Raw genomic sequence first — 21,020 nt, forward strand, 5'->3', positions numbered from 1 at the left:
ATGGAGATGTTAATGTACTTGAACATGATCCCACAGCTGAGACATGTCAGAGTTTGGACCTGACCTGAGTTGTTTTATTCCAAATCTTGTCCTCTACCCATTACAATGCTTCATACTGCTTCTCAATAATACCTGGATAAAGGCATTTTGAGTCATCAAAGCAGTTCAATAGATAGTATTGGACTTGGAATACAAAAGACCTGAGTTCAAATCCAACCTCAGACTTACTAGCTATGTCATCCTGGGCAAGTCACCTAACCTCTCTCAGCATCAGTTTCTTCTTCTGTAAAATGGGGATAATCACCCCTACCTCACAATAAGGTTGAAGGAGTCAAATGAGATAACAAGGTAAAGTGCTTTTCAAACCTTAAAGTGATACCTAGGAGCTAGCTATTAATGTCAAGGCTTCTTAACCCTGTGTCACTGACCCCTTGGGCAGTCTGGTTAAGCCTGTGGACCCTGCTTCTCAGAATGAATTTTTTAGATGTATAAAATTAAGTGGTTGTTTGTTTGTCCTTCATTCTCAAAGAGGAACAATGACATCACAAGGGTGATGTCTTGACATGCACCTGAATTGGGTTTAAGCGAAGGAGAGCTGCACCAATTTGTCAGCCTCATTCTCTCCTCCAGTTATCAAAGTCCAGCAGCAAGACACAAGTCAAGATGGCTGGTGAGGATTACAGAGGAAATAAATGAGTGAAATTCAGTTATGACTATTAAATAAAAGTTCACGGAGCTCAGGTTAAGAAGCCCTATATGACTAGCTGAATGTGTGAGCTATGATCACATCATGTAGGGGTCTCTCTCTTTCTTGCTTATTTATTGTCTGTGTTTGTCTGAATGGTTTCATTTTCCAGGAGGGAGAATAATCTCCTTGAACAGCATCAGTTTGGAGGGTGCCACGTTTAATATGGCTGTTAAAATGATTCAGAATTTTCCTGACAAGGTAGACCTGATTGTTTCTCAACCCAAAGGTAAGAGGTAGGATGGATTTGGAGAGATTATGTAATATTTTAAGAGTGGACAGCTCAAGAGATTGGTGCAGAACACTGGCCCTTTAAGTTTCTGTAGGACTTTTAAAATTGCTTTTCCCCACTGTTGATAAATGGCTAAACAATGCAGTTGCATAAATCAATAGACACAGGAAATTGGAGGGGAGCAGACCAAATCTTTAAGTTCCCAACTGAAGGGGAAAATCTTTTCAGTAGTAGCTAAACATGGTTATTGATCCTTTGTGTGCTCCACCACTGGTATGCCCGTGGCATGGCCAGCTAGCGTGTTCATACAAATATCGATGTTTAGGGAGAGGCACACTGGGATAGGCAATGTAGGTCAAAGCCTGGGGGCCTCATGACCTACACTTGTGAGTTTATTTGTTGTGTCACTATAGACCAGTCACTGCAAGTGTCTGAGCCTCTGTCTCCTAATCCGAAAACAGGGGGATAAGAACACCCACCTAAGGATCAAATGAGTTAATGTGTAAAATGTTTTGCACAACCTAAAATAGAATGTGAATATCAGTTACTATTACTTTTTTTTATCAATGCTTCTCTCTCAAACGACAGGTATTTCTGTTCTCTGCGGCATACCAATGTTTTTTTATTTTGTCATAAGTTGTAAGTTTTCATGACTTGAGATGCCCTTTAGGGCCCGCTTTCTAGGAGTAGGGGATGAAGCCCAGTTGTAGGTACTTAGCTCAAGGTCATATTAATGGGAGTACTCTTATTGCTTAGATCCAGTCTTTGAAAAGCAGGGTCCAACAGTGGACCCTCAGATGACACCCAAAGGGAAATAGTCCATCATATGCATACTAGTTGCTTCTCTCAGAAGCAGTCAAGGCACCATGAAATAAACTTAAAGACTGGAGAGGGTTACCTTCTACTTCTCTAGGCAGCCCATTCCACTTACGGACAGATCTAACTATTTGAAAGTTTTAAAGGTAGCCATTTAATAGATAGGAAAACTGAAGTGGGAGAGGTTAAGTGATTTGCCCTGGTTACACAGCTAATAAATGTTAGAGAATGGATTTGAACCTAGACTTTTCTGATGCCAAGTCAGGCAGGTACTTTCATTTGACTAGGTCTCTAGATTTCTGGTAGCACACGCTATTGACTAGATCACACTGGCTGCTCAGCTAATCTGGTTAGTGATAACACATTTTTAGTTTCCTAACATAAATCCAGAATTCCAGTCCCTGTTTTTTAAATGTGACAGTCATATAACTGGATAGGTTGTGTGATTATATCTCCCTCCTTCTCTTTGGTCTTTCGTGCCAAGGAATTAAAAAAAAATCAGTGAATAATTGTGTTGTTCAGGAACTACTGACAACAGTAACCCCAAAGCAGCTGAAAAAAACATTCCTGATTGAGAGACAAAGATGTACATATGTACATATAGATTCTTGCTTGCTATCCAGGGGCTGGCAATAGATTGTTGGCTTGTTTTTGTAGACGTCTGTGAGGCAGCACCCACAGAGGGAATGAACCGTCAGAGAAAACATGATCCTGCCAGGTCTGAGGTCTCTCCCGCAGCCAGTGGGAGAAACAGCCTTCAAAGAAGTTGTTCATCAAACAGCAAAGAGCCAACCATAAATAGTGATGAGCTAGAGGCAACGCTTTCTTGGAGCTTAGTGCCCAACCTGGGCCAACCTCAGATTCCAACTCCATCAGCTGGTGGACTCCACTCAGAGGTAATTAACACCTGAGACTGGTTGCAGATGAAAGGCTATGTATCGTGGCATGTCAGCCTGTTGAAACAAAGGAATATAGAGAAAGGAATGCCATCGCTCCTGAAAGACTTATTCTTAATATTTCATTTTCTTCAAGGAGGATTTGGAGAGGCAATGTGGCAGAGCAGATAGAGGGGATGCAGTGGTTAAAGTGCTGGGCTTGGAGTCAGGAAGACCTGAGTTCAAGTTTGGCCTCAGACTCTTACTAGTTGTGTGACTTTGGGCAAATCTCTCAATATCTGTCTGCCTCAGTTTCCTCATCTCTAAAATGGGGATAATAATAGGACCTAATAAAGTGAGCTAATGTTTGTAAAGCACTTTGTAAACCTCAAAGCACTGTAGAAATGTTAGCTATTGCTACAATCGTTTGTTGAATTATTTTTCAGTCATGTCTGACTCTTTGTGATCCCATTTGGAGTTTTCAGCAGAGATGCTGGAGCAGTTTGCCGTTCCCTTCTCTAGCTCATTTTACACATGAGGCAACTGAGGGAAACAGGATTAAGTGACATGTCCAGGGTCTCACAGCTAGTAAGTGTCTGAGGTCAGATTTGAACACAGGAAGATGAGGCTTCTTGACTCTAGGACTGGCACTTTATCCACTGTGTCATTTTAGTTAACATATTATTATTATTATCCTAGAGAGACAGACAAGTAGTCAGAAAAAACTGGCTTAAGTCTCTTCCCTGAGACATACTGGCTATTTGGCCTTGGCGCCAGTTATTTAATCTCTCAATGTTCTGGGCAAAACCTAGGTGCTGATCTGTGTTGGTAGAGGGAGGAAGTTCCTTGACCTTTCCTGATGCAATAACAGGCCTGATTGGAAAAAAGGGACGATTTCTGAGAAATCAAGGATAAGAATCCCATGGAATGACATATGGAAGGGTGGTGATCTTGCGTCAGTGCAGGGGTGAACCTACACTGATGAGAACACACGTCATATTTGTTCTTTTTAGAGGTCTGTTGTTTTTATTTATGAGTCATCTCTTTCAACTTCTTTAAGAGGAGTATTTGCTACCATGGACATGTAAAGGCAGAAAGCCTGGGTTTGCCTTCTATTCTAGAACTCATTGCTTCTCTGAGCCACAGTGACTCTCTTGACTTAATGTTGGACTTTTCTGTTTCATTCTCTCATTGGTAGTGACAGGGAATAGGTTTAGGAATGTGTGATTCGGCAAAGAGCAGCATCTCATCAGACGTTGACACAAACAAGATATTTAGACAGAGAAGGGACCCTTGCCTGGGTCAAGAGAAGAGAAAGATAGATTGGCAGAAAGCATTCTTGAACCTGGAAGTATCTGACCCTCCAGTGGAGCTCCTCGTGACCTCTGCTATTTCAAGGAGGCACTGGGGACCTAATTGGATTGCATGGTATAAACCCAGAAGAGCTCTTGCTCTGTCTCAAGTAGGAGCACTTTCTGGAGATTGTCTTTAAGATATCTACAAATTGATGCCACAAGATGGGTAGATCCTTAAGAAAGGATCTGCTTTGCAAGTCTTCAATATGGCTATTTTTTTGGGTGGGGGGTGATAGGGTTTCTGGATATGAGATTTTATCAATGAAAGGAACTCCTGGTGTGAAAACTCCCTCCATCAATGCAGACGAGCAACTCTTCTTGGAGCCTTAGAGAATGGCTGGGGTAATGCTGGTGGTGGAAACAGGTTAAGAGACTTGCCCATGGTCCTATGGCAAATGTCAGAGGGAAGACTTGAATTCAAGTCTTCTTGACTGCAAGGTTTCCCATTTACTCCTTTGCCATGCTGTTTCCATTGTCAGGGCATATTCCATGGCAAATTGTAGAGGGTAATTCATGCTAGAGCATGGACAACAACCCCAGTGCCAGAAGGATTAGTTACACCATAGCATGTAGATCTGTATCTCCTTTCTCTGTTCTTCATGGGACTCATCCCTTTCCTTAGAGATTTTTTTTTGTTTGGCCACAGTAATAGATAGATAGATAGACAGATAGATAGATAGATGAATAAATGAATGAATGAATGAATGAATGAATGAATGAATGAATGAATAAATAAGTAAATAAAAATACAATCAGAGACCCAGCCCTAAACACCATAGCTGTGGACCAGTGAAGCAGCTTTTGGACATTTCCTTGATATTCAAGAGGACTGGCCTAGGCAAACAGCCAGATGAAAATGGAAAGCTTCATTCTGATAGCTGAATAGTTTGTTGTAGTAGTGAGAAAACACCCAGGTACTGGGAAATTGCTGCATATTTTCCAGCTTTTGTTTGAATGTTTGGCATCATCAGACACAGCTGTAGTCTCCTGTGGTAAGGGGGTAAATGTGCACTACTCAACCAGCTGCATAAATGGAACCAATTACCATGATTGTTTCTTGTTTTTGTTTGGTACAGGACCCTGACTCCGCCCACCCTTCACCACCTGCAAAAATCAATACCCGAGAAACCTACTGGGTGGAATTGGTTAAGGAAAATGGGACCTTCGGAATTAGTGTGACTGTTAAGTATTTTACTATGGATTTTATAAAGTTAGCAGGTGAAGGGATGAAATGCTTACCCCTTTGGCATGTTGAAAGGCAATTTAGTCACAGAATTATAGGGTTTAGAGTTGGAAGGGATGTTAAAAGCCATCTCATTCAACCCCTACCTTTTGTTTATGAGGAAAAAGGCCCAAGATAAATCAGTTCATCCAGTGTTGCACAGCTTGTAATGAGTAGACTCATGATTTGAACCCACGTCATCTGATTTTCAAATTCAAAGCTCTTTCCATGAACTACACTGAGTATAAAGATTAGGTGTAGAAAGTGAACCTAGTCATTGCTTCCAGAAGGTGCAAAATGACTGATTTGCTGTTAGTTCAACAGCCATGGCTGCTAGTATTGGAAGTGCACAACGAGACACTCTCCACTTCTCCCCACTCCTTCTTGCTTAACAAAATGCGACTGGATTATAAGCCAGCTCTGACAATCCTGCGAGGAAAAATGCCAAAGCATTGCTTATTATAGATCAATATTCATTGCTTCTAGTCTACACACACACACACACACACACACACACACACACACACACACACACACACACACACACACACACAATCATAGTCAACAAGCATTTATTAAGGACTTATGTGCCAGGCACTATGATTAGTGCCAGGAATTAAAAAAAACTAAAAAACCAACAAGCGCTGTCTTTGCCTTTAGAGAGCTCACATCCTAACTGGGGAAGACAGCATGTAATTAATTACATACATATGAGATGCCTACAGAGTAGATACATACAGAAAGTAATCTTAGGGAAATGATACTAGATAGCAGGAGCATGATGGACTAAAGAAGCTTCGTGCAGAAGGTGAGATTTGAGTTGGTACTTGAAGGAAGCCAGGGAAGCTAAGAGGCAGAAGTGAGGAGGTAGAAACAACTCGGGGGTTCCATGCATAGAGTGTTAGATCTGGAGTCAGAGAGACCTGAGTTCAAATCCAACTTCAGACATTAATAGCATGTAACTATGAACAAGACGCTTAAACTCTTTTCCTCATTAGTAAAATAGGGATGATAATGGCTCCTGTGTCCCTGGCTGATGTAAGAGAATATTTGTAAAAAAGCTTAGCAAATCTTAAAGAATTATATAAATACTAGATAGTAGAGCATCTCAGGTTTGGGGAGGAATAAGAAGGAGCCAGGATGTGAAGGACTTTAAGTGCCAAACGGAGGTCTTTATAGTTGGTCCTGGAGATAATAAGGAGCCACTGAAATTTATCAAGCGTGTATGGGGGGAACAGTCAGATCTGTACCTCAGGAAAACCACTTTGTTAGCTGGATGGATGATGGATTGGATTGAAAAGGAACATGAAAGAGGGGATCCAATCAGAAGGCTATTTCAGTAGTTAAGATGAGAGGTGATGGGAGGCTTATACTAGGGTGACAGCTTTGTGAGTGGAGAGAAGTGGGGAGGTGTATAGGAAAGAGCATTGTGAAGGGAAAAACAACAGATTGGATAACTTTGAATGAGAAGTTGAGAATGACACTGAAATTGGGAGCCTGGGGGATTGGGAGGATTGTGGTACTCTAACAGAAATAGCAAAGTTGAGAAAAGAAGACAGGGGGAAAGATGAATGCTTTTTAAGAGCATGTTGAGTCAGAGATGCTTGTGGCACATCTAGTTCAAGATATCCAAAGATCAGTTGACGATGTGGGATCAGAGTTCAGGAGAGACACAAGGGCTGAATAAATACATCTGGGAATCATCTGCATAGACATAATAATTGAACCCGGGAGACCTGATGAAATCACTGAGCAAGATAGAGTATGTAGAACTAGAAAGGGCATTAGAGTCACAGACTGTGCATCATCTCACTAAACCATCCACTCAGCCATCAGGGTCTAGACAATTCAAGCATCTTGCCTTCTACCCTGTTGATATAAATTTTTCCAACTCCTGCTCAGAGAAACATAATCAGATCAATGTTACTATTGCTATGGGAAGGGAAAGTGGTTCCATTTATAATCCCTGAAACTATCTAGATAAATATTCTCTTCCTTGGTTACCACTCACCAATACATGTTTTATTTCCAGGTAGAATGACATTTTCTTTTTTTTTTTTTTTTCAGACTTTAGATTTCCTTTTATTTTTTTTTTATTTTTTTATTTTTTAATGTTTAACAATCACTGCCATACAATTGTGATTTTATCCCGCCCACCTACCCCCCACTCCCCCCTTCCCTCCCCATGACTGCATACAATTCTGTATAGATTCTACATATACTTTCCTATTGAGTATATTTTCACTATAGTCATGCTATGTAGTCAGACTAAAATAAATGAAAGAAATCGTATAACAAATCAGAACATGATACACAAACACATACACATACACAAACATGATCTGTTACATTATGTGAGTGACTTCCATGTTTCTCTCTCTGAGTGTGGAAGGCATTTTGCCTTGAGAACCACCATTGGGATTTTTTTTTTTTGTAAGAAGTTCTTGTGTTATTACAAAAATCTAAGTCTACCAGAAAAAACTCTCACACACTGTGGTCGTTGCTGTGCATAAAGTTCTCCTGGTTCTGCTCCTTTCACTCAGCATCAGGTCATATAAGTCCTTCCAGGCCTCTCTGAAGTCTTCTTGTTCATCATTTCTTTTTTTTTTTTTTTTCTTTTTTTTTTTTTATTAATTTTTTTATTTTTTTAATGTTTAACAATCATTGCCATACAATTGCGATTTTATCCCTCCCCACCCACCCCCCACTACCTCCCTCCCTCCCCACGACTGCATACAATTCTGTATAGATTCTACATATACTTTCCTATTGAGTATATTTTCACTATAGTCATGCTATGTAGTCAGACTAAGATAAATGAAAGAATCCGTATAACAAATCAGAACATGATACACAAACAGATACACATACACAAACATGATCTGCTACATTGTGTGAGTGACTTCCATATTTCTCTCTCTGAGTGTGGAAGGCATTTTGCCTTGAGGTCCACCATTGGGATTTTTTTTCTTTTTCAGAAGTTCTTGTGTTATTACAAAAATCTAAGTCTACCAGAAAAAACTCTCACACACTGTGGTTGTTGCTGTGCATAAAGTTCTCCTGGTTCTGCTCCTTTCACTCAGCATCAGGTCATATAAGTCCTTCCAGGCCTCTCTGAAGTCTTCTTGTTCATCATTTCTTATGGCACAATAGTACTCCATTACATTCATATACCATAATTTATTCAGACATTCCCCAATTGATGGACATCCCCTTGACTTCCAGTTTTTGGCAACTACATAGAGTGCTGCTATAAATATTTTTGTACATGTGGGACCCTTTCCCATTTTTATGATCTCTTGGGGATATAGTCCTAGTAGCGATATTGCTGGGTCAAAGGGTATGCACATTTTTGTAGCCCTTTGGGCATAGTTCCAAATTGCTCTCCAGAATGGTTGGATGCGCTCGCAGCTCCACCAACAATGAAATAGTGTTCCAACTCTCCCACATCCTCTCCAGCATTTATCATTTTCTTGTTCTGTCATGTTTGCCAATCTTATAGGTGTGATGTGGTACCTCAGAGTTGTTTTGATTTGCATCTCTCTAACCAATAGTGATTTAGAGCATTTTTTCGAATGACATTTTCTTGAGGCAGGGATAGTCTAACTTGTGAATTTCTCTTTTGCTAGCACATATTAGGTACAACAAATTCTTATTTGATTGATGCATTATCTAGTCCAATCCTCTCAAATTACAGAGGGGGGGGGGGGATATGAGGTGATTCTTAAAGTATCTCATTCTTGGCCTTCAAAATAACTTTGATTTGTTTTGAGAAAATGACTCATAAAACAGTTCTTGAAATGTCAAGGTTTGACTTGCACTGAGTAGGAGTTACATCCATACTAAAATTGTTTCCTTCTTTAACTCATTTCCATGAAAGTTTTCTTAATAAGAATTTGTGTTCCGTAGAGCACTGCATTTATTACTAATCTAGACAGGAATTAAACATTTTGCTGAGACATACCTTAGCACATATCCTGCTTTTGTGATGTTGGAGTTGACAAATGGTGTGTTTGTGTGTTTTTTTTTTCAGGGTGGTATAAACACTAGTGTGCGCTATGGAGGTATCTATGTGAAATCCATTGTTCCTGGAGGACCAGCTGCTAAAGAAGGGCAAATTGAGATTGGTAAAGTGGGAACTCATAGTTGAAATTTCTGAGCTGAACATTGAATTGAGTTCAAAGGTCACTTCCAGATTGGGAGGCAGGTGGAAGAGAGGTAATGCGGAATGGATCAGGGAAGACATCATGGTAGAGGCAGAAGTAACAACATGTACTATTGAGTGGTAACCAAGGAAAAGAGTTTGGATTTAGTGTTTTGGGGATGATAAATGGAGCCGCAGGGTAGTAAACTGTCATGACTTTTCCTTATCATTGGGAAATACTGATTTGATCATTCTTCCCTGAGCAAGAGTTGGAAAGCAGGTAGATGAGTAATGCTTATATCAACAGGGAAATGGTAAGATACTTGAACTGACCAGATGTGGGGAACCTGCAGCCTCAAGGCCTTCTAGGTCCTTGGGTGCAACCTTTTGTCGAGTCTAAGTTTTACAAAACAAACTCTTTTATTAAGGGGATTTGTTCTGTGAAGTTTGGATTCAGTCAAAGGGCTGCACTTGAGGACCTAGAGGGCCACATGTGGCCTTGAGGCCACAGGTGATTCACTGGATAGTTCAGTGAGATGATTTACAGTCTGTGACTCTAACGTCCTTTCTAGGTCTACACATATTATTTTCCTTGGTGATCTCATCAGGTGCCTTGGGTTCCTTTTGAATATCTTTAACTAGATGTTGTGTAGGCATCTCCAACATAACATGCACTAATTGAACCTTGAAAAAAGGAGAAGAATTTCACCAGGCGGGGAGTGGGAGAGATAATGTGAGAAAAGCCTGGACCCAGATTGGTAAATGATCTTGACTACCAGGTCAAGTTTGATAGATGATGGAAAACTCTTTAAGGTTTTTGAGCAGGGCAAGTATAGAGATCAGAGTAGTGCACAGTGGAACTTTTTATGAATTAATTTTCTCTAAACAAGTCAAAATTATTCTGAAGTCCAAGGAAATCACTCGTGAGTTTTGGGGATCATAAATGGAGCCAAAGGGTAGTAAACTGTCATGACTTTTCCATATCATTGGGAAATACTGATTTGATTATTCTTCAATATTCTCCAACCACTTCATATTTCCTCCTTTGTAGAATGAGAGGGGTGGACTAGATACCCATCAATTAAACAAGAATTTGTCATACTTAATATGTGCTAGACAAAACAGAAATGCAAACTGTCCCTGCCTCAAGGAAATTTCATTTTACTGGGGGTTACAACTTGTATTGGTGAGCAGTAGCCAAGGAAGGGATTTTACTGACAGTGGTATCAAGTATATGTTGGAGCAGAGAGAGATTAGAGGTAATGAGTCCAGTGTGAGGTTGTTAAATATTGATTTATTGAATATCCTAATTGGAAGGGATGTCAAGAGCCCATACTGGAGTAATACTCCACTCTATGACATACCTGAGAAGGGCTCACATAGCCTTTGCAGACCTTCCAGCATCTCCAGGCAACCCACTACCTTTTGGGATTACTCTGATAGTTCAGAAGTTTTCTCTTACTTCTATGTAGCCAAAATCTTCCTCTATGTGCCTCTCACTTATTTCTCTTAGTTATGTCCCCAAGGCAACCTGAACAATTCTAATCCTTCTTTCCTGTGACAATCTTTCGAATTCTTAGAGGTAGCTCTAATGTCCTCTATAGGTCTTTTCTTTTCCAGATTAAACTCCACCAATTTCTTAAATTAATTATTTATCATTTTGATTTCTCTTTTCTAGATGCTCTCGAGATTATCAAAATCCTTCCTAAACTAGGATGCCTAGAACTAAACATCAGTCCTCTTAGTGGTCTGCCCAGGAAAGAATAAGACCTCCATGGTCCTGGACACTTGACTGTGAATGTAGCCTAAGAGCACATTTGTTTTCTGGATTATTATTTCATACTACTGTTATTTTTTGAGGTTGCATTTCATTAAGCCCTTTTTTCCCCTTCAGACAAATAGTTACCTAGTTATGCCTACCCCCATCTTATACTTACTCATGAAGTTGCTTTTTTTGAAGTCAAGCACAAAACTTTACATTTATCTGTATGTAAAGTTGGGTTCAAGCCTGGGAAATTTGCATGACTCCTCATTGGTATAGAAATTAATGATTTGGTGCTTTATGTCTGTATTATGTCTAATTGACCCTAGAGGCTGGGAGATGAGACACTTTCTTACTTCCCCTTTCAAAAGATGACCTGTAGTACTAGACTCTCTTTGAGGAGAAACACAGGAAGAATAAAAAAAGACACTGAGACCCAGCAGACACATAGAGGAGCCAACACATCCCTGATTTTTAGGTTGACCCATAGGGACTTCAGGGAATTTCCCCTTGGGTGAGATTAGTCACTCTCTTGGTTGGACTGAGGTATCCACTGCCAGTGAGAGAGGTACTCTATACTTCCTAATTTCATGTTTATAAAGACCAATACTGGCTTTATTCCTGGAAGCTCTCTTGGACTGTTATTCATTCTTTTGGCACCTCCTTCTGGACTACTAGGACTTCTTTGACTCCCATGATTCTGACTTAATTAATTCACGTGTACTTCTGGTACTGACCTGTGAACTGCTATGAACTCTACCCTTAGGGATAGAAACTTGGGAGATGTTTGTGTTTAGCAGATGGCAAGAAGAGGTATCTATGAAAGGTGGAGGGATGGAGTTTTTAAAGGGAGGCAAATGGTAGATGTCTTCCTAGTATTAAAGGGCTGTCTTAAGAAAAGGGGATTAGAATTCTCAGAATTAGAAGTAGTCGGTGGAAGTTGCCAAGAGATAGATTTTAGCTCTTAGTAATTAGAGTTAACCTGAAGTGGAATAGGCTGTCTTGGGAGACAGGGAGTTCCTTCTGAGAAGCAGTCTTTAAACAAATTCTAGATGACCACTTGTCAGGGATGATGTAGCGGGGAATCTTGATCAGATACAGTTTAGACCTCAGATGATCTCTGAGGTCCTTTGCAACTATCAGATTAGTGTGATTCTGCAATTTTGTAAGAACCTGGTGAGTGCAATGGCATATAATCCAAAGGGGAAAAAATATCAAGGGATACAGGAAGTCAACAGTGTCAAATGATGCTCAAGGAAGTTAAGGAGGACAAAAAATTCAATTAAACTCAATAAATACAAAGCTCACTCTATGAAAAGTATTAGGATAGACAGTGATTATGCAAAAATAGAAATGAATTAGTTCTCAGGTTTACATTTTTCTACATAGAGATACAAAATATCCTCTTCTCTCTGTCTCTCTGTTTCTGTCTCTTTGTGTCTCTGTCTCTCTGTCTCTTTCAGTCTGTCTGTCTATCTGTCTCTGTCTCTCTGTCTCTCATACAATGATCTCTCAATTGCCACATCTAATGGCCTCTTCTCAATCTTCATCCTTCTGAATCTCTCTGCATCCTTTGACACCACAATCACCTTCCTCTGGATACTTTCTTCTCTCTAGGTTTCTATGGCACTGCTCTCTCCTGCTTGTCTCTGACAACTCTTTGTCAGTCTTTGCTGAATTCATCCAGGTCATACCAACTGACTGTGGGTATCCTCCCAGACTCTGTCCTGGGCACTTTTCTTTTCTTCCTCTTGACTATTTTGCTTGGCGAGCTCATTCACTCCTATAAATTCATTTATCATCCCTAAGCTGATGATTCTCAAATCTAATCATCCAGTCCTAATGTTTCTCTTGATCTCCAGACTCATGTCTCCAATTCCTTATTAGACATCTAGAACTGGATGTCCTACAGATATTTTTAACTCAACATGTCAAAAAGTGAGCTCATTAAATCCTGCCCCCCACTCCAAATCCTTCTTATTCCAAACTTCCCCTATTACTGTCAAGAGGCTTACTAACCTCCCAGTCACCCAGAATCATACCTGAGTTGTCATTCTTGATTTCTTACTCTCTCCTCTTCCTCCTCCCATCCAATTAATTGTTGGGTCCTGTCAATTCTACCTTCCCAACATTTCTTGTCTATTCCCTTCTATCCTCTGACACTGCCACCACATTAACATAGGCTCTCATCATTTCATGCCTTGACGATTACAACACCTGTCTGCTTCTGATTGGTTTCCTTGCCTCATCTTTCCCCACTCTGGTCCACCAAATTGATTTTCCTAAAGAGCAGGTCTGACCTTGTCACCCTCCCCTCCCCCAAGAAATTCCTTTGTTTGGCTTTTAAAGCATTTGGTAACTTGACCCCTTCTACCTTTCTGGTGCTCTCACACCTTACTCCCCTTCCTAGGCTCTGTTATCTGGTGACATTGGCCTCTTTGTCGTCGCTCACACATGATGCTTCATATTCTGACATTGTATTTATATTGGATGCCCCCAATGCCTACGATTCTCTCCCTTTCTTCTCTACCTCCTGTCTTCCCTTGCTACCTTCAAGGCAACTAAGATCTGACCTACAAGAAGTCTTTTTAGGTTCACCCTTAATACTAATGCCTTCCCTCTAAGATTACATTAAATTTATTCTGTATATAAATTTGCACGTTGTTTTTCCCATTAGACTGTGAGCTCCTTGAGAAGTAAGGACTATTTTTTACCTTTCTTTGTTATCTCCTATGCTTAGTACAATGCCTGGCATACAGTAGGTGCTTAATGTTGCCTTGTTCAATTCAGTTGCATCCTACTCTTTTTGACCCTAATTTGGGGTTTTCTTTGGCAAAGGTACTGGAGTGATTTGCCACTTTCTTCTTCAGATCATTTTACAGACAAGAAATGAGGCAAACAGGATCTAGTGACTTGCCCAGGGTCACACAGTTAAGTGTCTGAGGCCAGATCCGAACTCAGGAAGATGAGTCTTCCTGATGTTAGCCCCAGTACATTATCCACTAAGTCACCTAACATGTTAACTTGACTGAGTTAATTTGGGGAATGAAACAGGGTCATTAAATTGACTTTAAAAAGGAGAGAGCAATTTTAGTAGTATGATAAGGACCATTTAAGGGAAATCCTATGCATATTAAAAAAGGGGGTATGCACAAAAAAAGCTATGTCTCTTTTTTTTGACATCTTTTAGTCTAATTATTGCCACCTTACTCTAATCACTTACTTAAAGGATGAGACTAACAATTAAGAGATCCCTCCCTATACGCAGGGGACTTGCCAGGTTAGTTGGGACTTGAGAACCTTGAGATATGTGAATCTGTTGCAGATTGTATGCATTCAGTTTTTTTTATTTTAAAAAAGGTAAACAATATCTACTTCAGATGAGATTTTATTTGGTTTTATTGATGTTTTAACTTTTTTTAATGTCACTGTTATTTCCTAATACCGCCCCTTTTTCCATTGATCACTTCTTTGTAAGAAAGATTAAAAATGAAGCAAAACTAACTACCGCAATGGCCACAGGCAATGACCAATGGGCAGCAAGGGCAGTGGAGGGTCAGGAAGATGTAAGTTCAAATCTGACCTGAAACACTAACTAGCTGTGTGATCCTGGGCAAGTCACTTAACCCTATTTGCCTCAGTTTCTCATCTGTCAAATGATCTGGAGAAGGACATAGAAAACCACTTCAGTGTCTTTGCCAAGAAAACCCCAGATGGAGTCACAAAGACTCATACATGACTGAAATGACTGATCAACAACAGCCACCACTTCTATTAGCCTATGCAACAGTTCACAGCTGTTGTCTCCTGCCTCTGTACTGAGGAAAAAGAAGTATGTATGGATCACCACTGGTGCTTTAGAGTTGTGGTGTCAAACTGAAATGGAAATGAGGTCTATTAAGCCTATATAAGGATCCCACACCCAACCCCCAGGTTGTGTATTGACTTAGACAACCACATGTTAACATTGTCTATGTTCTATTATATTTTTATTTATTTAAAAAACATTTCCAATGACATTTTAATCTGGTTCAGCTGCCCTAGAGAAGAGAGTTGCTAGACTGTGATATCTTTACAGGTTGTTTTCATTTGTATTATTTTGGTCACTGAACTCTTGGTTCAGCTTTCTTCATAATCAGATGATACAAGTCTCTGCATGTTTTTCTGAATTCTTTATAATTTCTTATGGCACAATAATATTTGTATACTAATAATAAATTATAATAAAGAAATAATAAATTCCCATACCACTTTTTGTTTAGTCATTCTCTGGTCAACGGGCATCCATTTTGTTTTCAGCATTTTGCTTCCACAAAAATGTTTGTTTTCCTTTAAAATGGTATGTTTTGAGGAACAGATTCATTTATCGTTCTCAGTCTCATTGCATTAACATACAAATGCATGATTCTGTTCATTCAGAACTGTATTATGGGTGTTGTATTGTCTTTCTCCTCTTCCAGTATGTGCTAGAAGAAGGAAAGAAAGGACAACACTTCTTGCAGCCATGGAAATGTTGCGGAATATGTGTGTGTTGGGAGCTGATCACAGACATCTTTGGAAGAAAGGACTGGAAGTACTGACATCAGCTTGCTTTCCTCTTTCCCAGGTGACCGCCTGCTGGAGGTGGATGGAGTTAATCTGTGCGGTATCACCCACAAGCAGGCTGTTGAATGCCTTAAGAACTCCCAGCAGGTCTGTGAAGTAATTATATCCACTTCATCCTTTTGAGGTCTTCCACTTCAGAAAGCTTCATAGAAATCCACAAACCATAGCCAATTTCGGTTAGACAGGATTTTGCAGGAAACAAAACCAAGATTTCTTTTCTCTTAGGCATTTTGCTTTTTTAGCAGCATGAAATCCAGGTGAAGACAGATGTTTCCCAGCTGAAAATTTTGTCCCTTGTATATTGGCTTGAAGACTGTTGAATTTTGGCCTAATGGATTGGGCTGCCTGGATTCTGGAGGCAGAGTGCTTAACAGGCTTGGCCCTGTTATTCAGATTATCATGCAGGCTGTTGTTGCAGATGCCCATTTGCCCCCTGGGCGCTCTGTCTCTGCTACACAGTCAGGGAAGATTTTAGGGAAATTTTGGACACCATCAACAGTTAGCTGCCAACCAAACAGATGGCATGCCAGCAGTGAATGTGTGTATGTGTGTATGACTTGAGGGAGATACTTCCTTATGTCACAGTGAGAGTAACCATCAAGAACTCACTGTCCTTCTTGATAGAAGAAATGACAGTATTAAATACAGGGAAGAAACTGGATAAAGGTTGAGAAACTAGTGAAAATGGAAACTTTCCTCAAGTGCTTTGAGCTTGAGCCTGAGATGAGCTTACACATGGTGCTCCAAATCTGCTCTCTGCACCTTTGTCCTTCAGGTCTGGAATGTACAGTCACCTTATCTCTAACCTCAAGCATCTTTTACATGAGGCCTTTCTGCCTGGTCTCCCCCCTGCCCAACTGCTAGTGACTTTCTTCTCTACCTACCCTGTAGTTCATGTTTATTTTCTCTGTCTCTGCATATCTGTATAAATATGTGTATGCACACATGTGCTTATGTACATGTCAGTGCACATGTACACATATGTGCATGCAAGGCCTAGCCTTATAGAATACAGATAAACACATACACACATGCACACACATGCACCTAAGCATGTACATGCATGTGTGTGTATGGGCATATGTACCTGCATATGTATACATACAAGTATATGTATACGTGATACTAGACAAATCACTGAAGCTTGTTTGCCTCAGTTTCCTCATCTATAAAATGATCTGGAGGAGTAAATGGTAAACCACTCCAGTATCTTTCCAAGAAAACCCCAAATGGGGTCACAAAGAGTTGGACATAACTGAACTCAACAAAAACAACATGTGTATACACATATAGGTACATATGTATGGCATACACAATGCAGTATGCACATCTGCTTTGTACATGTTTATGTACATGAAGTGTATGTGTCTATATATGGCTTTATATATGGGAATGTTAGCTTACTCAGTAGAAGGTAAGCTTCCTGGAAACAAAGGTTGTTTAATTTTTTTTGTCTTTATATTCCTAGCATGTAACTAGGTAGCATGCTTAACAAATGCTCGTTTATTGATTGATTGATGATGATGTGTGCCAACATAGACCCACAACAGCCTCTGCAGAGCAAATAATGGCACAGTCATCTTAACGCAAGAGATACCTCATCTGTGCAAACAGCCATTCTAGCAATGGAGAGAGGGCACAAGGGTTATCATGACAGCTAACAGTTATGTCATGTTTCACAAAGCACTTTCCTCTAAGAGCTTTATGAAGTTAGTAATATAAGTATCATCATTAATATCTGATAGATGGAGAGACAGCACCAGGAAGGTTAAGTGATTCTTTGACTCTGCCATGAGAATTGAGAATCACTCAGTCCTTGAACCAGCATTTATTAAGCACCTACTATGTGCCAGGCACCATGTTAATCCTTGGAGATGTAAGGACAAAAATGAAACAGTTGCTGTCCTCGAGGAATTTCCATTCTAAGAAGGGAGACAGCTGTGACTGCTAGATAAGTATATCCAGGATATTAACAAGGACAACACAAGGCAATTTTTAAAGGGAGAACGTTAGCCCCTGGGGGAATCAGGAAAGGCTCAATGGAGAAGAGGACACCTGAAGTTTAAAGGAAACAGGAGGTTTCAAGGGGCGGCGGTTAGGATAGTGAGCTTTCCAGGCATGGAAGATAGCCAATAAAAACACAGAGTAGAGTTGGAGGGTTGTGTTGGAGGAACAGCATGAAAGTCAGTAATGCTGGTCTGTAGAGCCATGGATGAGATGGATGTGGAAGAAGGCTGGGGAGGAAGGGATCAGCCAGGTGTGAAGAGCTTTGAACGTCAAGCAGAGTAGCTTACCTTTTATCCTAGAGGTAATAAGGACATATTGGAGTCTACTGAATGGGGAAAGCGGGGGAGAATGCTCACACTTTGGTTAGGGAAATCATTTTGGAGCCTTTTGGAGGAGGAATTGGAGTGGGAAAAGATGTGAAACAGGGTGACCCACCTGGAGGTTATCACAATAGCCCATGTGAAAGGTGATGAAGGCCTGTGTAAGGATAGGGGCTGTGAGAGTGGAGAGAAAGGAATGTAAATGAGAGATATTGTGAAAGTAGAAGCTCTTAAGATTTTCCAACTCATTTAATATGTAAGGGATGTGTGTGTGTGTGTGTGTGTGTGTGTGTGTGTGTAATAAGGTAGTACTGAGGTTACTGGAAGGTAACCTGGATTACCACAATGATGCTGTTTCTCTTGACAGTAATTGGGGTATTGAAAACAACAAGAGTTTTAGGGAAGAAAGAGAATGCCTTATTCTTTGAACATGTTGAGCTTGATAGGACATCTTGATCAGCTTAAACTATCCAGGCTCTTGTTACAGCTCAACTCTAGGACTGGAGCTGAGGACTGATATCTAGTTCTGGGAGTCATTTGCATAGAGTCAGTCAATCAACAGACATTTGTAAAGTGCTTATGAGAGGTGATAGTTGAATATGTGGGAGTCAGTGAAGTCTCCGAGTGACAGAAGGTAGAGACCAATAAGATAAGGGCTCAGAACAGAGCCTTGGGATGTACCAACTATTAGTGGATGCGATGTGGGTAAGGAATTAACAAAGAAGACTGGGAGGTGGTCAGAGGTAGGAGAAGAACCAGGGGACAGAAATGTTAGGAAAACCCAAAGAGGGATGAGTAAGAGAGGAGTAATCAGTAGTGCCAAATGCCATAGAGAAGAGGGATGAGGACTGAGAAAATTCCATCAGATTCAGCAAGGAAGAGGTTGTTGGTAACTTTGGAGACAATAGATTCTGTTTCATCATGAGTTTGGAAGTCAGATGGCACAGAATTTAGAAGAGAACGGCTGAAGAGGAACTGGTGTCTCCAAGTATAACTGGCTTTTTCAGGAAATGAAAAACTGAGAAAGGGAGGGTAGATATAGGATTCTAGTTAGTGAGGATGGCAGGGTACAGTGATGGAGAAGAGAGCGGTGACCGTTAGCCTAGGGTATAAAGGAGTGCTTCATGGAAGAGGTCTCTTCTAACGTTCTATAAACTTCAGTTGATGACTGAATGAAGAAGGAAAGAAGCAACCATGTGTTAAATACCTACTATGTGCCAAGAACTGTACAACTATTATTTCATTTAATCTTCACAACAATCCTGGGAAGTAGGTGCTGCTATTATGCTCATTTTATAACTGAGTAAACTGAGGCAAAAAGAGGCTAAATTACCTGTCCAGGGTCACACAATTAGTACATATCTGAGACTGGATTTGACCTCAGTCTTCCTGACTCTGTATTCTCTGTATACCGTAGCACCTAAAAACCAATAACCATCTTTTTTTTCTTCCCCCTGGAAAGGCAGTGTAGCTTAGTAGAAAAAGCAATGGATTTGCAAGTCAGAAAATCTGGGTTGAAGTTCTACCTCTGTCTTTTACATTGGATGTGTTATTTGTGCAAAGGTCTTCAGTTTCTTCATCTACAAAATGAGAAGTTTGGATGAGATGGTGCAAGGTCCCTTCATGTTCTAGAAAAGGATTAAAATCACAGGATATTAAATCTAATGATATTGACAAAAACAAACAATATCAAAAGAATAAATAATACCACCAATTCCAAATTATTTGCAATTTGGTAAAAAAAAAGGAAAAAAAGGATATAGTTTAACACTATAATAACTTTCCAAATTTTTCTGAGGCATGTACTTATTAAAGATTGCTGCCATGTTTCTATAGCCCAAGTAGGTGTTTTTTTTTTATTTTGCTCTCTTTGTATCATTTTCATCGTCTTCCTCTGTCTTTGTGATTTTGTAGTATAGTAGTATTGTGTTAGATTGATATATTGCAACTTAATCTTTAATTGCAGGACAAGCAGGCTGATTTCACTTTTTGTCTGTTATATGTAAAGCTTTTGTGAATATTTTTATATGGAGTGATCTTTTTTCTCTGTCCCCTCCCCCTCTCCCTCTTACTTTTTGGTCACATCCTTAGGGTCTAATCCTGTTAGTAGAATTACTAAATGAAAGGGAATGATCAGTTTTATAACTCTTGTTGTAACTTGTCCAACTGCTATCGATGAAGATAGTCCTCCATCAGTTTTTCCTCAGAAGTACAATAGTGCGTCTGTTTCACAACAGACCTGTCAATATGGAATTTTGGTAATTTTAAATAATATTTTCCAATTTAAGGTATATTATGTAATATCCCAAAGATGTTTTAATTGCATTTATTTGATCACTAAAGTGTCCAAACAATTTTTCAAGTGATTACTTATCACTTGTATTTTCTGTTTTATAAATTGGTTGTTTAGAGCCTTTGCCTTTTATTTACCCAAGGTTTGGAGAGTAGTCTTATAAATCTGTTAGTTTCTGATAGATTCTAGATGTCAGATTTACATCAACTATATTTGCTTCAAAAGACAATATGGCACAGTGGATAGAAAGCTGGACTCAGAGTCAAGAAGACTTGAGTTCAAGTTTTCTTTGCTGGTTCTGAGACTCTTGATAAGTCAGCGTTCTGCGAAATTCTTTCAGACCATGAATTACAGAGAAAGTGCTGACCTTCGTTGAAAGAATTCTTCACATCAGTGAAATCACAAGTCTGATCTCTACCCCTATCTTTATATTTATTCAATATATTTTTCCACATTCATCTCGACATTCTTTTTTCGGTTTATTGCTTTTTATTGTAAGGGATCCTTTGGTATAGTGAAAAGAATCAGGTGAGTACTATTTCAATTCTGACTTCAACGTACAACCTGTAAGTCATTTTAATTCTCTATTCCTCAGTTTCCTTATCAATAAAATGGTGCCTGGGACAAATTTTTGGCTGCCCCAC

At 39.8% G+C, this 21,020-nt stretch overlaps 1 protein-coding gene across 7 annotated transcripts in view; it reads left to right on the plus strand.

Annotated features, from left to right (window-relative positions):
• Positions 1 to 21,020, plus strand: part of FRMPD2 (FERM and PDZ domain containing 2) — a 306,604-nt gene that overhangs the window by 100,449 nt on the left and 185,135 nt on the right. For 6 of the 7 annotated variants that reach the window (XR_011971421.1, XR_011971422.1, XM_072627697.1 and 3 more), the window contains exons 20-24: positions 858 to 974; positions 2,451 to 2,689; positions 5,100 to 5,204; positions 9,279 to 9,372; positions 15,612 to 15,757. Coding sequence is in view for 5 of the 7 variants with exons in the window: in XM_072627697.1 (XP_072483798.1) it covers positions 858 to 974; positions 2,451 to 2,689; positions 5,100 to 5,204; positions 9,279 to 9,372; positions 15,612 to 15,757 (701 nt within the window). In the remaining 2 variants the exon portion in view is untranslated. Of the gene's footprint in view, positions 1 to 857; positions 975 to 2,450; positions 2,690 to 5,099; positions 5,205 to 9,278; positions 9,373 to 15,611; positions 15,844 to 21,020 lie in introns of all 7 variants that reach the window. The other variant, XM_072627699.1, reaches the window with a different exon arrangement.

Source organism: Notamacropus eugenii, chromosome 1, assembly GCF_028372415.1.
Source record: "Notamacropus eugenii isolate mMacEug1 chromosome 1, mMacEug1.pri_v2, whole genome shotgun sequence".
In the NCBI taxonomy this organism is placed as follows: Eukaryota; Metazoa; Chordata; class Mammalia; order Diprotodontia; family Macropodidae; genus Notamacropus; species Notamacropus eugenii.